Here is a 12,500-nt window from a genome sequence, read left to right on the forward strand (position 1 = left end):
AGAAACTCAACACGAGCATCTGAAAGAATCAAGGCCAGGCACTGTACTGGTGATTATCAAATCGTTTCACAATTCTCAACGCATTGATGTTCAACTAGAAGCGTCTGGTGTGATGACCTAATCTTCTTTGCCCATAACTTATGACCCATAGTTTTATCGTTGATAAGAATTTATCAACGTCTAGCAGCCATCTGTTCAAGAGCAAGACGCGCAGTGTATGTAGATTATGTTCGTTCGCAACGAGTGTTGAGTTACGGCCAATGCAATGGAACAGCCTCACGCTAATCAATTTAACAAACAGCTCATGTTCACTGGTTGCAACAGCAGAGATAATACGATCGTCAAGCAAAAGCATTATGGTACGTTCTTCATGCGTAACAGTAGACAATTTGTTTAAACATTACCTTTCTAAAGTGCTTTTTTTTTGTACAATCGATGGAAAATTGTAGAGCGAGTTTGAAAAAAGGAGTCTCTCCAATCTTGTAGGTTTTAGATTTTTATGTTTCAAATCTGATCAAACTCATCATACTCCTTACAAGTTAAGTCTTCCTCTATAGTTATTGGTTTATTGTGCATTTATTTAAGCGATTGAGCCTTTGCTAGAGGTAAAAATGGATCACACTGTTGACAATTTCTAATTACTGCGCCGGGATTTGTGGATTAAAACCAATCTCACCATCACGAACTACATAAAACTGTCGTCCGATTGAACATCGCATTTCAGCATCCACGTGCCATTGTCCTGCCTTGTCAGTGCCGATGGATGGTCATTGTGGTTCGAACCCTTTCCCTCTAGCCCCTGTCCCAACGCACTAACACGTCACGGACCGGTGTGTGTTGCAGATTGAAAGGGCCTTCCAAAGAGAAGGACGAGTCCGCGTGCCTCGTAGTAGCGAGACCATTTGATGCTTCGAAATGCTAACAAAGCACTGGACAAGAGGTATCTAACAAGAGGGATGCTTAGCCACGTGACGGTACACCGTTTTGGGTGATCACCACCCACCCAAGTCTGCCTTCCTCGTTCCTCACTGGAATTCATTAACTATCGTTCCGTGACGGACGCCCATAAAAGCAAAGCCGACACCATTACCTCCACAAGCACCATTCAATGGTCCACTGTACGCCCAGTTGAGGGGTTAGATTTTCTCACAAAACTGACGAAAGTTTAAGTTTTATAGCCAAAACCCCGAATTTATGTGGCCCCCGGTATCGTCTTCGTTGACATGGAATGAATATTTATTGTGTGTGTCTGTTCGGTGAAATCCTAATTACTCCTTCGCTCTCCACCACACCGCGTTGATGTCCTGTTGAGCATCGTAGCATTCATCTCGCGTAACCCGATAGCAAACCTTCGATGGAGTGTGTATTGGAAATCCTGTGGCCGTCGTACCTCGATGCCCTTACGCTCATCACCATCAGACCAGCTTCTTCTTACCACCGCTACTAATGTTGCTGCTGCAAAAGGATCGGACGCATCCGTCTCGAGACAGTGACAAATGCGGCGTTATGCCGATGCGCACGGTCGAGGGAATTCCCTAAATCCCTCTTTTTCGCCCACTAGAACCATCTCACTGGGTGGGTGGGTGGGTAGGTGGGTGAGTCGTCTGCAACAGTCATCCACCCCATCAGACGACCAACGGATCCTAATTGAATAAGGAGCGTTATATTGTGTGCGAGAGCGAGGCTTAAGAGAGGCTTGGCTTTCGGAGCGTTTTTGTCAGCAGCAGAACCAGAACCATCTTTTCGAATCTTATGATTGTCAAGGGATTTAGGAGAGCTCTCGACAGCGCACCCGACTACCTTCCCCGTCGCCGTCCACCACCACCACGAATCACCATTCGACGGAAGCGCTTATCGGCGATGAGGCGACACCACGGCGATGTTTACGATGATGTGCCAGTTCCAGCTTGGTGAGTGCGCGTGCAATGGACATTTAATTGAAATTAATATATTACCTTTACGAGCCACACTTTTGTCACTTTGTCACCCGGTTATTAATACGCTTTAAAATCGGCAAGAGCAGTCACACGGTCCGATCGTCCGATCGCCCGCCATTACTCATCCGATGGAGACGCCCCGGGGGAGGGACGAGGGTCAAATTATGTTCTATTTTTAAAAATATGTTTTGCCAAGGGGCAGTTGGGCTTCTACCGGTGACTCATACTGCATTAGGCGCCACAGGCATTCTTGTACTGCCGGTTACTAGTACTTGGCAGTTGGTCTGGTGGAATGATGCGATGACTAATACGCGGTACGCGGTGGGCCATCCAGTTCGACACATGCGCGCCACGATATTGGCGGCAAAACGGCGCCTCACTCTCTCTCTCTCGCTTTCTCTTAGTCGCTCTCTAAACAAGGTTTTTGGAGTACCGTTTGTGTACAACAGGTAGCATCCAGTGTTGCTAAAGAGCAACAAGTTGTCGCGCGAACGTGACCAGTGGCGTGTTTATTCTTAGACGCACCGCATGACTCATACAGATTTACCGTGAACGCGATATCCGAGGTAGTAGCGATGTATCAGGATTTTTTAAATAGTATCAATCGGTCTGTCCAATATTAACTTGCGCTTTGCTTCCAGTGGAATATCTACAGCACAGTGTAATTCAATCAACTGTCTATTAGACGTCACGTGTGCGCCTGTCGTGGCCGAGATAAGCCTTTGTTCTGAAGCATAATTTGATACTTATCGTGCCATCATTCAATCGAGTGTAGGGATGATCTTTGTTGGAGGGACTAACAAAGAGAGAGGAGCGGGGATGAATGATTGATTGGTTTCATGTTGCAGTATCGAACTCACCAAGCCAGGTATAGAGCTCTACAGGATTTGAGCTAGAAATCACTTCAATCAGTGAGTCCGATGACAAAGTTTATTCCCTGCATTGTTTCCCCTTGCAATCTGCTCCAAACGCCTTTATGAAGCCAGATAACGTCATACATTCCAATGCTAGCGGCCTCAGCACAGCCCAAGATTGCTTTATTGATTCTTTCCTCACTCCCAGCTTCCCGCTTCCCGGGCAAGGTAAATAATGACTTCCTTCTTTCACTCGGAAGCAATCTCCAGTGAACGGCAGCCCCGTACAACGCGGCCATCAATCCGGGGACGCCCAATCCGAATAAAATCCGCTCCAGACAATTACAACGCATCAGATGAACAAACGAAGGATGCGTTTCATCTGCAGTCCTGGAGCGAGTCCCGAGTTCTATTGCCGTAAGCACAAACATAAACACCACCCCGAAACAAGGATTGGGGAGCGTCCGGAGGGATGCTGCAAAAGAATCCTGGCACAATCCGGGCATCTGTGCTATGCACGCATCGATGCAGCACAGGGGATCGCTCATCGAAATCGCGACCAGGGCCAGCGGAATCCGTAGACGACGACGACGCCGTAACCCCTCGCCGTGTGGTATTGCCATCGGAAGCATAATGGATTCCGTAATAACTAGTTTCCATCGCGGGGCCTCACACACGCTACGGGGGAACTGACGCCGTAGGAGATCCTTGCCAACCCCTCGGAACCTTGTGCACAAACAATGCGCCCGGGGCCAAGGGACGGTGCAGAAGCCAAAGTCGTCGCTGAAACAGCCTACGAGTTCGATGCGAGAGAGTAAGCTTACAAGGCTTGAGGTTCGAGGTGAAAAAGGGGTGCAGTATTGGAAGTACATCCCTTCGAACGCAACGAATTCCTCGGTATCGCTGTGCATGCTGCAGCAACTGCGGAGGGTGATGTGTAAAAAGGGGTTTTTAAAGGGCTCCCGAACCCGAATCGTGGAAGCATATCGTCTATTCCAACACATATACTATAGAACGGGCTGGCTTATGTGCAGTACTTGTTTGTAGCGCATTTTAATTTACAATCGTGTACACCCTTGCTCCGGGTGGCAAGGGGTGCGTTCCTTCGCTAGATAGTGGTGCCCGGCATCAAGCTGCAAGGGAAGGTGACCCCACGGTGTGTGATAAGCGCACACAGCGAGCAGCATAAATTATGCGACGCAGGATACACGAGACACACGCGCACAGCTCAGCTCTGCACAGATCCTCAGCCGTAGAGGTCCAGGTGCGCGTGCGTCGAAAAAGGGGGGGACAGGAGCCAGGTATATTGGGCGAGATTAATGGAATGAGTATGGAAGCGATAGGTGGAAACATTACGAAAGCCACGCGAGCAGAACGCGACCGGAAGCGTGACATTTCGGTGCCCAGCTATGTCCCCTGTCCCTAGCCCTTAGTTGATTATCTTATTTGCTTGATAATAAGTCGAGATACGCAGGAGTATGCGCAACTCGGCGCGTGTGCGCGTACCGCGTACCGAAACATGGAACATTAAGCGTCATGCTTGGCTTAAATTCAGGATCGATTCAGGCGCAACAGCATACAACGAATCAAATGGGTTGTGTACGGAAAGGACGTACTTAAGAGTCCACAGCACAGGTAATTACATTAGCTCAGACACAGCCTCAATCTCCGCTCGAAAACCAAACATCGATGTATGAACTCGAGTAATTACCCCCGCGGGGATGAAGCAATTCTGTAGAGCAACACCACCAGAGCAGCCTTAAAGAAACAAGCCCTGCCTGACCCTTCCTTTCCTCCCTAGACGTGACGAGACGCGGAACGAGGAGTGAGTTGACGACGGTAACGCCTTACACTTACCGGAGGGACCGGCCCGAGGGGTTGCCAAGGGCGAGACCCCGAACGTCTTCGTCGGAAGGGTGCGTTCGAGCGTGTTAAGACTGCCGGTAGCGGTGCACAGCGGTGCTACCGGTGTTTATGCTCAATAAAGGCTCACACATAAAGGCTAAACACCTCATTCCCTTGATGTGCCCTACCCTGGCTGCTGGCTTCTTGCCGGTGATACCAAGAAGCTAGAGTCTACGGAGCGAGCAAGTGGACAAGTGTCTCGTAAGGAGGGTCTTTAAACTAAGGGTGCACAAGGGATTTGGAATCACGACAGGTACACCAGACCAGGCCTTGATCAGTGAGGAAGGTTAAGAACGTGGTAAGGTGCACGACAAGAAGAATGAGGATGCAGTAGGGATGTCATTGCGGTTACAGACGGACGGATCGGGGAAAGCTGTTTGATGTTTTGTGTAGTAAACGATATTAAAAGATGGTTTAATGATCCCGAAACGTGCCGAGAAGATGGGCTTTTAATACATTTGATGGAGGATGGATTCTGGATAGTGCGGTCCTAGATAGAGCTCCTTGCAGCTAAATGAGGATCTTCGATTAAGGGAGTGCTTCGGTAATTTCTTACAAAAAACAAGGATAATTTTTGACGATTTTTTGTGTCGTAACTATTCAACTTTATTCTTTCAAATGAATGGCATATTAGACAACAACTTTTGAAGAATATTTGGTTCTATTTTAGGGAAGATTCATCAAACACTTAATCTATGGCATCAAATTTCTGATGTTGCGTCTTCGAAAAGATACTTTTTCCGGTGCCCATCGTAGCTGCGTGATGGGTCATTGGAATAATACAAATCGATACTCGTTTGAAAAATTATAAGTTTATCCTGGTAGCCCCGTTGAGTTTTTGTTGAATTTCTTATTTTTCGATTTATGGCAGATTTTTGAAATTGGAAAAGTGATCACAATGATCAAACCGGGTTCGTCGCTTAAGTCTTAAGGGCCAAGTCTTTTGATTCGCACCAAAAATCCAGGTAGCGTATCTACGTGATGGGTCATCAGAAAAATGCAAATCAATAATCTTTTAGATTATAAGTTTATCCAGGTAGCCGAGTTTTCGAGTTTTTGGTGAATTTCCTATTTTTCGATTTATGACAGATTTTTGAAGTTGGAAGTTTTACATAATTGTTTCAACAAAAAGTATCAACAATTTTAATGAAATCTCGACGGGGCTACCTGGCAAAAAGTGTACAAATTATGTGTTAAAAAATTCAAATCAATCGGTCCAGTAGTTTTTAGGGTACGATGGGCACCGAGTTTGAAAACGTTGGTTTTAGGAAACGCTCTTCAAAGTAGCGAGCTGCATGGAGCCTTGTATGAATCGCTCCATCTCGCTCCATCATCGCATATCTTGTATGGATTTTCAAAATTCTGTATCTTTGTCAGTTTTTCCTAGATTGATCCAAAAATGTTTCACAATGTTCTTGGAAGAATCAGCATTCAGGGAATAATGTTAAAAATATGTGTCACAAAAAAAAATAAGCACCGAAGCCCCCACCCCCTCGGCGTGGTTAAACTAGAATAAGGATCCGGTAAAATACTGATGGTTGAACTCTTGTATTCTCTCATTCCCTCGCACAACAGCTGACAGCTCCTGTTCCGTCTTTGGGCCTTTTAAAGGACACTCTCTTGTACCAACTGTAGTGCCGAGGCCACAATTTAACTCAGAATCCACAAGCTGGATGCCATCGGGGCGAGAAAAAAAGTTCATTGACATATGGAAGGTAAGAAGGAGCGCAGCGAAGGAAGATCGCAGAAAGCAGAGGATCCTTCCAAGGATCCGATACCTGCCTTTCGATTGCGATTTCCAATGATCCTTCAATCCAAGATCCAGCACGGAACAGATCGTGCAGCTGCACGCACTAGGCAGAACCCGGGGCGTAACGGAAAAAAGGTGCGTCACCAACGATCCGGCTGCTGTGGCCAACAAAAACCTCAGCCCTTAGCTCGGTGGTGCGGAAAATTCACCAGCACACATACACCCGGGGGGTCACCGGGTCTGACACGAGTGGCAGCGGTGGCACGAGCCACCATCATCGCCCAGGACATCAAGGGGAATCACGAAACGAAACGAGTGGCACGCGCTGGCAGCTGCAGAACCTCTCGCAACCTCGCCACAACGCGGAATGCAACTGGGACAGGATGGGAAGGGGAAGAGGGAATCGGAAAGCAGATAAATAGCGATACGGGGTAGCGGTGGACACATATTGTGTGGCCGGGATAGAATACCGACCATGAACACACGAGTAGAGCACCAGAACAGCCAGCGACTATCGTAGATTGATACGGCTCGATAGACGTGGCATGCGTATACATTTCCATCTATTTTCACGCTACGCTAAGTCTGCACACAGGATATGGCCTACAGGACATGGCACAGGACGGAAACATAAACGAGAAGAGAGAGGAAAGCGAATAAAAAAGACCTAAAAAGACATACCGCACAAGGCAGTTGCGTTGCACCAAAAACTAATCATAATTAACAGCCGAACAAGCTCCATCAGCAACAAAGCTGGAACAAGAGAAGAAGGGGGAATGCAAGAAGAGCGGAACCAACCCCTTAACCGCCCCCCTCTCCAAAAAGTGGTTCAAAAACGGGATTCGGACCGAAAAGTGCATCTCACAAGACCGGCGCAACGGAACCGCACCGCACCACCACCCAGCCTACTCTGCGCTGTCGTATGTGTTCAGGCATGAATCATCAATGTTCTTGCGGTTCCCGGTTCGGCTACTCCGACCGCGGGCGGTGTGTCAAGCCTAGCGCCTCGCTGATTGACCGCTCGTCTCGTAACGTCGGCCCCCGGGCCGGTAATGAAATGAGTAAAAAAAACGCTCACCCCACCTCCTCCACCTCCTTCTGCCCGTCGTCGGTTGTGAATGGGAAAAACCGCCGGCAAAGGAACGGCGAAAACGGCGACCCAAAACAGAGCAGGAGAAAAAGAAGCGAAAAAGGACGCCGCCGTCGCACGTGCTCAACGTGCTGCTGGCCCATTGTCTCGTTCCGAGAGTCGCGTGCCGCTTTTCGCTTCGGGTTTCGGTGATTTCCCTCTGCGCTTGGGTCCGCGTGTGCGCGTCCGTAGGCAGAGATAGGGGAAGACACACAGGTATGCTGCCCTTTTGCCTATGCTCGCACCCTTCTATGCTGCGTGCGCTATGTACTATACGCTGTGATCGCGTATCCTTGCGGCTTCGGTTCGGTTTCGGGTCGTCGGCTCACACTCGGCACCGCTTATGTACACCCGGTACGACCAGGCGCGGCCCGGTGCTTGGAGGGGTTCTCTTCCGTTTGGCCCTTAATATTCGTCCCGATGATGCACTTGCACCCAACGAGAAGGGGAAAGTGATGGCCGGCGCTATAGCAAGGGAAGCGGATATATAAACGGGCAGGATCTCCCCGTCGGAGGATCATTCGGCGCTTGGCCACGGCCGAGGACATATCGTTGTACCACTGAAGCCCAAGCGGAACAGACGCGGCCACTCACGCCAGTCGCTAGTAGTGCATTGTAAATAGAACGTAAAGTTAAAGGGGGGGAATCGACGAATTAGAGTGAATTGGAACAATCCCGGTCAGTGTGCGTGCTTGTGTGTGTTTTGTTCGAGTGGCCGGTACTGGGAGTTTACGGCGTACTAGTGCGCCACTCTGTGACATGCAAGTATGGCAACGATCGTGCAACCACAATCCCGCATCCTGGCAACCGGCACCGTCGCCGCTGGTGGTGGTCTCCTGACGACGGTGGCCAACCTTCCACCGCCCTACAAACTCCAGTATGCCGATGTGACGGCCGATAAACCACCGGCCTCTAGCACCCCAACCACCGTCACCATCATCACCAAGACTGGGGACAGTCCGCTGGATCTGACGGTGCGTCCGGTTACGCTCGGCCCGATCACACCACCGGCCACACCCTCTCCCCTCAAGAAACGGTACCGCGAGGACAATCTGCACAACTTTGTGCGCGTCGAGGAACCACAGGCGAAGAAGGTAAAGGCGGAACCGACTGCCGACCGATCGGAACCGCTTGATCCGGAGATTGTGAAGAAGGATCTGGTCACCCCAGCCAAGCCTGTAGGAAAGGTGCAAAGCAATGGTGGTGGTAACGAGGTGGCGGTGGTCATGCCACCGAAGAGTACGAAAAATCCGCCACCAACCTCGGCCACAACGAAGGAACGGCGCGCGAAGGCGATACGGAAGCTAAAGTTTGACGAAGAAAACTCATCGCCAGTATCGGGCACGATCATCATTTCACTCGAGGAGGCCATGAACGGCGATGCACCACGGGAATCCGGTGATATCGATCCCCAGTTCAATCTGGTTGAGGTGTCGGATGAGGTACGGGCAGAATTGGCGGCCATCACGAACGTAATCGGTGCGTACAACTGTAAGCTGTGCCGGTTGGAGTTTGAGGATGCGTTCGGATTGGCTCAGCATCGCTGCTCCTGTATCGTGCTGCTCGAGTACCGGTGCCCGGAGTGCGGTAAGCGATTCAACTGCCCGGCAAATCTGGCTTCCCATCGTCGTTGGCATAAACCACGCGAGCACGCGGTGGGTAAGAAAGGAGGAGCGGCTGCCACTAACCGAGCCAACCCGGTGGAGCGAAGTGAATCAACCGATTCGGACGGTGCCAGTGGTAAGTTCCGGTGTGAGCAGTGTGACAAAACGTTCAAGCGGCCAGCCTACCTCAAGAAGCACCAACTGACGCACAGCAAAGCGGCAGCGGCGACCACGCAGAAGGCGTCCCAGGTGAAGCGTGGCACTAGAGCACCAACCAGTGTGCCAACGAAATCGAATGAAGACTCGAACCACTCGAACCTCTCGCACCAGTCGGTGGATAGTAGCAGCAGCATCTACACAGCATCCGGCCGCACCGATCGAATGACCCACGACGAGATGAATGCTCGCGGAACCACGCCGGAACAATCATCACTGACTGTGTTCACGATTGTCGCCAATGGCGATCAAGCCGATAGTAGTGGACAGCGGCCGGGTAGTGGGTACTACTATGGCGAACCGACTGTTACGTTCGTCCAGCAGCAGCGTGCATCCTCCGTGGTGTCCTCATCGGGGCGCGGTAGTGCCGCGCCGGATCATGACGACGATCCGGATAGCGATTGTGAGGAGCGTACGCTCGTCATCAATGAGGACTACCGTGAGGAGGAGGAGGAAGAGGAGCAAGACGGAAACGATGAGGATGAAATGGAGCGCCAGTACCGGTCGGCGTACTGTGATCGGTTCACCGAGGAGGAAAATCTGGCCGCCACCGTCCTCGCTCGTCTCCGCAATGGCCCTTCGGTCATTCGCCACACGACGGCGCTGGTTGTGTAAGTACGTAAAAGCCATACCGTGTAGTCTTTGAGTTCGGATTAGTTTGATAGGGTTTTAAATGTACGGTGGCGTTTCACTATTTTGATGGCGATTCTTTTATACTAATACGAACGAACGAGAGAGAGAGAGAGAGAGAGAGAGAGAGTTTAGTCTCGTTCGCGCGCCCGGCGATGGGCAGCATCTTAGCTTTACGCAAAACAAGAACACGAACAATCGGAATCGGATGTGATGGGTCAGAGTGATGTTCTACCGAGAGATGATCGTTCAGATAGGTTTAGGTTTAGATGAGGCTCCGTGCCATACCAGGCATTTCGGATGCAAATCCTGTACATTCCCTCGAACCGAAGAACCCGTTTCTACAGCGCCATACCAAAGAACTATAATAAGTAAAAGTGGAACCTCGCTTGGTTCCCCAAAAACGGTACACCTAGGAATAGGTTAGATAGAGGTAGAGACTTTTTAATAGCGCGAAGCTTAGCTTCACGAAGGCACACTCTAGTCTAGTAGTGTTTATGTTTCCTAGTTCTCTTATTATCTGGCGGAAGTTTCGTTTTTCGGATTTCTTTTCTTTTATTCTACCCTTTTTCTTCGCCTTTCATAAATGTAACAATAACTTTCGGCTTTCATTGCATTCTTCTTCATTCTTCTTCTTCCTTCATCATCATCATCATCATCGCTTGTATGATAAAGTGAAATTAACGGAAAACAAAATCAGGAACTTCCGTCCTCCAGGCATACTTCTTGTACATTCGAGGTTTGGGATTTTAAAAACTCCCAAACCATCAACCCCCAAAGATGAGTAACCATCTAGTCATGTGTATTTAATAAGGATTTCTTTGCCATTAAGCTTTACGTTAAGGACCTTATCTTTTATCATCCACTTGTGTCCATCGGTAACAACCTTGTTGTTGGCAAAGGCATGCATCATTTTCCTTAGCTTTCATTTTCACGCCCAGTTTCACCCTTACCCGGTGTATCATTAACCTCCAACTAGGAGCAACCAACTTTGTATACGCTGCCAGTGAAAGGTTGCTGCTGATGAGATGCAGATCATAAGAAAAAGAAAGACTTTTATTGAGATTTCAGTCTGCCAAACGCCAAGCGGTTTCCGATTTTGTACAAAAACGTAAGGAACGATTGGCGATTGGGCAAAGACGGCCACACTATGGCCACATCACTATGTACAAACAATTAGTGGTAGTTAGTGTAACACTTTTGAGTTCGATATCAGTTCCATTTTTTTGGTGTCGTTGGTAGCGATTGAATCGAAATAAGACGGCGGCAACAGGTTCGGGAGTAGCTTCTGCAATCGTGCGAATAACAGTGCCATAAGCAATTGAAATGCCTTCAACCACACATTTCCGGGCGATTCCGGAAACACACAAAGGTTTCGGCAAAAGCACAAAGCCATGCGCATTTTTAGCCTTTTTAGGAGCAGATACGCAGGTAGAGTTTAGAATGTAATTTTAAAATACGTAACCGGAACAAACTAGTCGTACTATTAGTGGAAACGGTGTTTTCTAGTCGCAGCTTCAGATACCAAAGAATAACAGGGCAGTACGGTCTCAGCCTAGTCATATATTTTAAGAAATTTCTTTTCTAGTCGATCAAACCAAATTGCAGAGGATCATGTCTTGGATTTTCGCAGGGCATTCGTATTAATATTAAGTAAAGCGGAAACTCTAGTCACGTCACAGTCTTAGTCATGTTTAATTTGTACATTCAACAGCTTTCGTATGATCTCAATTTACGGCTATCACATCACGAATGGTTCAGATCTAGTCAGTTTTGTAATTTCCCTAGTCATCTATTCCAAAGAAATTTTAGATTAATTTAAACATTTTTATATCCAATGCACTAGTCTGATTCGCCTGCTTCTAAAGTTCGCGTTAATTAGTATAAGTGGTCAGAAATAGATTAACTTTGGCATTACCGTTTCTTTAGCTATACTTTTAGCAACAATTTAAGTGTACCGGTAATTAAAATAAGTTATTTAAAGAATATTTATTATGCGGTTGCTTTGTTTATAGCTTTTCGTTTAATTTTTTGTTCATTATCGGTTTTTTATTTATTTTATTTATTTATCTATTTATTTATTTATCTGTTTATTTTACTATTTATCATGACCTATTCATAATCTCGGTTAGTCTTAGTTTGTCGATTAATCGCGGAAGAACAGAACTCTGACCCAAAGTGTACCAGTTGCCTCTCGTAGAAGGAAAACTCTAACAATAAGCACTTCAAACAATCACGCCACATGATACGAAAGGAGGATATACAAGGAGAACAATCGCTTACACCATCTTGTTGTAGAATGTTGTTAGGAGCTTAATATACATATATTTGACGATTGACTAAAACTCGAAACGAATTGAAGCTATATCATTTTGGGGCTTTTATATCGATATTAACATTCACGGAACATGCGGTAGGAAAGCTCTCTATTAGGAGGAACAAATCATTCTACAAAGAAAACATGTGATATTAGAT

The 12,500-nt window shown here is 47.9% G+C and overlaps 2 protein-coding genes across 2 annotated transcripts in view; one reads left to right on the forward strand and one right to left on the reverse strand.

The window, feature by feature from the left end:
* The window catches only part of LOC126574350 (apolipoprotein D-like), a 1,336-nt gene extending 1,310 nt beyond the window's left edge, over window positions 1-26 (reverse strand). Inside the window, exon 1 of the mRNA XM_050234495.1 lies at window positions 1-26. This exon is cut by the window's left edge and continues 265 nt beyond it. The gene's annotated coding sequence lies outside the window, so the exon portion shown is untranslated.
* Window positions 27-8,221: 8,195 nt separating this feature from the next.
* LOC126574281 (serendipity locus protein H-1-like) lies at window positions 8,222-10,010 on the forward strand. The gene has a single exon (XM_050234389.1). It carries the CDS (start codon window positions 8,343-8,345, stop codon window positions 10,008-10,010), a length of 1,668 nt encoding a protein of 555 aa, XP_050090346.1. The 5' UTR covers window positions 8,222-8,342.
* The last annotated feature ends 2,490 nt before the right edge of the window (window positions 10,011-12,500 follow it).

The sequence above is a fragment of the Anopheles aquasalis genome, chromosome 2 (genome assembly GCF_943734665.1).
Source record: "Anopheles aquasalis chromosome 2, idAnoAquaMG_Q_19, whole genome shotgun sequence".
Taxonomy (NCBI): Eukaryota; Metazoa; Arthropoda; class Insecta; order Diptera; family Culicidae; genus Anopheles; species Anopheles aquasalis.

Excerpts from the sequence above, each read along its gene's own strand:
- LOC126574281 (XM_050234389.1), top strand. The coding sequence starts at position 8,343 with ATGGCAACGATCGTGCAACCACAATCCCGCATCCTGGCAACCGGCACC.